The sequence below is a fragment of the Spermophilus citellus genome, assembly GCF_964194105.1.
Source record: "Spermophilus citellus genome assembly, chromosome: 2".
NCBI classification, from domain to species: domain Eukaryota; kingdom Metazoa; phylum Chordata; class Mammalia; order Rodentia; family Sciuridae; genus Spermophilus; species Spermophilus citellus.
In genome coordinates, this window is record NC_138183.1 from 242,023,544 (window position 1) to 242,025,501 (window position 1,958).

General features: G+C 42.8%; 1 protein-coding gene across 1 annotated transcript; it reads left to right on the forward strand.

The window, feature by feature from the left end:
- Positions 1 to 703: 703 nt before the first annotated feature.
- LOC308639226 (olfactory receptor 10A7-like) lies at positions 704 to 1,630 on the forward strand (the record flags this gene model as incomplete). The annotated part of the gene is made up of 1 exon (XM_081277420.1): positions 704 to 1,630. The coding sequence occupies one exon, from the start codon at positions 704 to 706 to the stop codon at positions 1,628 to 1,630; it is 927 nt and encodes a 308-aa protein (XP_081133546.1).
- Between the last annotated feature and the right edge of the window lie 328 nt (positions 1,631 to 1,958).

The following is a 1,958-nucleotide window of genomic DNA, read 5'->3' on the forward strand; positions in this document are numbered from 1 at the left end:
TGTTTAAAATTCTTTAAACATTTGATGTCATTTAATCTTTAAAATTGTCACAAAATTGGTCGTTATTATTCTGATTTTAATTACGAAGGTACTGTCTCAGATCACATAGCATGAACGTGGGGAAGATGAGAAATGGCACTGAGTGCATCTCCTGTCTGGTTTTGCTCGTGTGCAGTCTTTGTTCTTCTGATGGTCAGTGTGCCTGAGCCCAAGAAGGTGGCTCAGGGCCACACAGATGCAGCTCAGGCTGCTGTCCTGCCTTTACTTGTCAATCACTGGGACAGCACATGAGGCCATGGCTTTAGTTGTTGTTTCCTTGAAGGATGCACATTGCTTCTCTATTTCTAAGTGCAAATAGAAAAGGGAATGGGATAGTTTTGAAGGGTGTGAGGTGTGAAGACTGATTAGTGCCTGGAATGATTATGAACAAACAAAAGAAAACTATTTTTTCTAGAATGGCAAGAATATCTGCCAACATCCATGAGACTTGGATTTGATACTCTCATCTCACCAGAATATGGCTTTCAAAACACAAAGAAAAACTTTCCATTTGTAATAAACCTCAGGTCCTCAAGATTCAATCCCAGACTAAGAGTTCTCCTTACTTTCTCAAATCTTTCATTTTTAATCTCTGATATATGGGGCACTTAATTTTGTCTTCAGTCACGTTCATTAATCTTTGAAAGCAAGATAGCCTGAAAAAATGAAAATAAACTTCACTGTGACTGAATTTGTGTTCCTAGGACTTTCATCTGAGCCAAAGATACAGCTCATTCTTTTTGTTGTATTCTTGTTCTTCTATTTAATAACAGTGGTTGGAAATATTATCATCATCACCATTATCCAGATAGAACCTCGTCTCCAGACGCCCATGTACTTCTTCCTCACAAATCTGTCCTTTCTAGACATTTGCTACACATCCACCAATGTCCCACAAATGCTGTCCAACATGGTGGGGAGAAGGAGGACCATCCCCTTCTCCAGCTGTGCTACGCAGATGTACTTCTCTCTCTCCTTTGGAATGATTGAATGTGTTCTCCTTGGTGTCATGGCTTATGACAGATATGTAGCCATTTGTCATCCGCTTCACTACACTGTCATTATGGACCGGAACACCTGTGTCCAGCTGGCAGCCATTTCTTGGTCCAGTAGCTTCCTGAGTTCCATGGTAATCAATGTCCTCACCTTAAGTTTGCCCTACTGTGGGCCCAATGTCCTGAATCACTTTTTCTGCGAGGTGCCTTCTGTCCTGAGGCTGGCTTGCACGGACACCTCGCTCACAGAGCTGGTTGTTTTCATCTTCAGTATTGTCATTGTCTTCATCCCTTTCCTCCTCATTGTTGTCTCGTATGCCCGGATCCTTCTCTCTGTTCTCAGAATGCGCTCAGCCTCTGGGAGGTACAAGGCACTGTCCACCTGCGCCTCCCACCTGACAGTGGTGGCCTTATTCTATGGAACCGCCATCTTCATGTATATGAGACCCCAGTCCAAGTCCTCCAGGGCTGGGGGCAAGGTCATCGCAGTCTTCTACACAGTGGTCACACCCATGCTCAACCCCTTGATCTACAGCCTGAGGAACCAGGATGTGAAAGGAGCTTTGAGAAGAGCAGTTGCAAAACAGAGGACGTGAGAGGCATTAACAAGACCCCAAGTTCAACTGTACTGTAAAATAATTGCCCTCCAAGTATGAAATGGGAGAATAAAAATGACTTGCTCTGTTAACCTGTGCTCTGTCATGCAGAAAAGTCACATCAATTCAGTTGTAAATGCAACAGGAAAATAATATTTCCTCCCTGGACTCACAAACGCTCTAATGATTCAGCACTACTGCCTTTGTTGAGTGAGTCCTATTTTGCTACTCACTAAAAACTTGTTTCTATAAAACCATAGACTCTCTAAAATTAGTTACTTGAAATCACATCAGCAAGATGAAACATCTGAACTCTGCCCAGAGGTTC